General features: G+C 37.8%; 1 protein-coding gene across 1 annotated transcript in view; it reads right to left on the reverse strand.

Annotated features, from left to right (window-relative positions):
* Window positions 1-2,500, reverse strand: part of LOC122254827 (putative cytochrome P450 49a1) — an 18,037-nt gene that overhangs the window by 5,499 nt on the left and 10,038 nt on the right. The window contains exons 5-8 of the mRNA XM_043018677.2: window positions 1,743-1,819; window positions 861-1,062; window positions 510-684; window positions 1-98 (exon numbers count right to left, since the gene is read on the reverse strand). The exon at window positions 1-98 is cut by the window's left edge and continues 72 nt beyond it. Coding sequence (XP_042874611.2) covers window positions 1-98; window positions 510-684; window positions 861-1,062; window positions 1,743-1,819 — 552 coding nt within the window. The remainder of the gene's footprint in view (window positions 99-509; window positions 685-860; window positions 1,063-1,742; window positions 1,820-2,500) is intronic.

The following is a 2,500-nucleotide window of genomic DNA, read 5'->3' on the forward strand; positions in this document are numbered from 1 at the left end:
CTGTCCTTCAGCACCTGGTCCACTTCTTGCTGAAGCCTCTTTTGGGCTTCGGGATTCTTCGCAAGGAGGTAGAGGGTGAACGCTAAGAAGTGAGTCACCTGGAGGAAAAAAAAGAGTTTGAAACTGTGAATGTATCTGTTGTAAAGGATCTGATTTTGGTTATAAACAGGTATCTATATATCGTAAATTGTATATTCATTGGTTATATTTAAGTTTACTGTTTAGTCAGGCTGTGAGGGACCCAATTTTCCGAGTTATAAGAATATATAGATTTAAAATGCTTAAGTTGAAACGAAATATACTTCTTTGACTCACGAAAGGCAGCGTGTAACTGGCTTTACACATATATATATAAAAAAACAAGAAGCCCTATATGATCTGCCATTCGGTTTAGCTATATGAATTATCTAATATTTCTCCTTCCCTGTTCACCTCAACAAAGACTAAAAGAAAGATAACATTATGAGGTTTTCACTTTATGTGAAACTCAATACAAAAAAATTACCGACCGTGTCAATACCGGCGAAAATCATATCTAGAATCAAGGTGACGACGTCCTTGTAGTTGAGCTCGGGTCGGAGGAGCAGCTGTTCCATCAGGGTGAGTTCCCTGTCCTCCGCGCCGGGCTCCTTCAGGGCCTCCTGCAGGGCCGCTTCAGTGGCCTTGATGTTCGTCAGGGCTAACCTGGAGAGACGAAATTAGATGAATGTGTACGTATGCTAATTTGCAAGATGATTTTTATCACTGAAAATCTTTCTCTCTCTCTCTCTCTCTCTCTCTCTCTCTCTCTCTCTCTCTCTCTCTCTCTCTCTCTCTCTCTCTCTCTCTCTCTCTCTTTAATCATATCTAGATATTCTCACTCGAGGAGCTCCTGGTGAATGCGCTTCAACTTCTTGAAGGTGGGCGTCGGGTAGATCTTCCAGAGCGGACCCGTGAACTCGCAGGCGTGCATCGTCTTGAAGAGATCGCTGACGATCTGGATGATCCGCACGGCCTGTGAGTCGGGGCTGAGGTGCGGGTCCAGGCAGCCCATCCGCCGACTCAGCGCCACCACGCTCACGGCTGCACGCGCAGGGACAGGGAAACGATCTTGCAGTTATTGGGATAATGATGATAGATGCATGCACACACACACACACACACACACACACACACACACACACACACACATATATATATATATATATATATATACATATATATATAATATATATATATATTATCTATATGTTATATATATATTATATATATATATTATATATATATATGCATATATATATATACACACACACACACACACATATATATATATATATATATATATATATATATATATATATATATATATATATATATATATATATATATATATATATATATATATATGCATATATATAAACATATATATATAAATATTATATATATATATATATATATATATATATATATACAATACAAGTATACTCACATGAATACACATACACAATATATATGTGTGTTTGTGTGTGTGTGTGTGTTTGCGTGTGTGTGTGTTTGCGTGTGTGTGTGTGTGTGTGTGTGTGTGTGTGTGTGTGTGTGTGTGTGTGTGTGTGTGTGTGTGTGTGTGTGTGTGTGTGTGTGTGTGTGTGTGTGTGTGTGTGTGTGTGTGTGTGTGTGTGTGTGTGTGTGTGTGTGTGTGTGTGTTTATGTATGTTTGTTAATAGGTCATCTTAAACAATGACATGCGTTTGAATTTGACTCACCCTCAAACGAAAATTTGTACATCTCATGAAGGAAATTGTCAGGCATTTCCCCGTGTTCCTGCTGCAGTGATGCAATTCTGGAGAGGCGAAGTGAGGAATGGTTGACAAATAATGCATTTTCCTTTTTCTATACATATCAAAATATAAATGGCTTTGTTAGTATATTTGATTTACCTTTTTATGAATAAAGGCATTTATGTACGCTTTATCTTGTCACTTAAGGCGCTGCACTAGCACTTTTCCGTCAATTTTCTGAAAAATTGTCAATTTTTGAGGGAATTGTCGTTTTTCTAGTCAGACGATAATTCCGAGTTTCCGCGGGAAAACATTTCCGTCGTCTTATTGGCCAAGCGGACTCAAATCAAGAACTATATTTTAAAATGTTTGCATTTGTCTAAAATTATTAATTATAATAAACTTTAATGAATCTTATTTTTCTTATAAGTATTATGAAAGCAACAAATATGAATATGCAAATCTAAATTTTATTTCCATAATTAAAAATTGTTTTAAGTGTTCGATTTGATTGTTTACATCCGTCAGCCGCAGAGCGCGCCATTTCTCCTCCAGATTTGAAACACATTGGACTGTGGCAATTCTCTTGCATGGACACGCCCTTCAGAGGAATATTGGATTGAGAACATTTTCTTGCCTTTAAGCTCATCATCTGCTAAAACAAAGTTTAGCATCGTTGCGCACTATCGCTTGTTCGGCGCCTTTGTTTACAACTGCGAGGCGAGTATCGCATTACTAAGCCC

The sequence above is a fragment of the Penaeus japonicus genome, unplaced genomic scaffold, assembly GCF_977035675.1.
Source record: "Penaeus japonicus unplaced genomic scaffold, GWHDUDI00000001_assembly GWHDUDI00000019, whole genome shotgun sequence".
In the NCBI taxonomy this organism is placed as follows: Eukaryota; Metazoa; Arthropoda; class Malacostraca; order Decapoda; family Penaeidae; genus Penaeus; species Penaeus japonicus.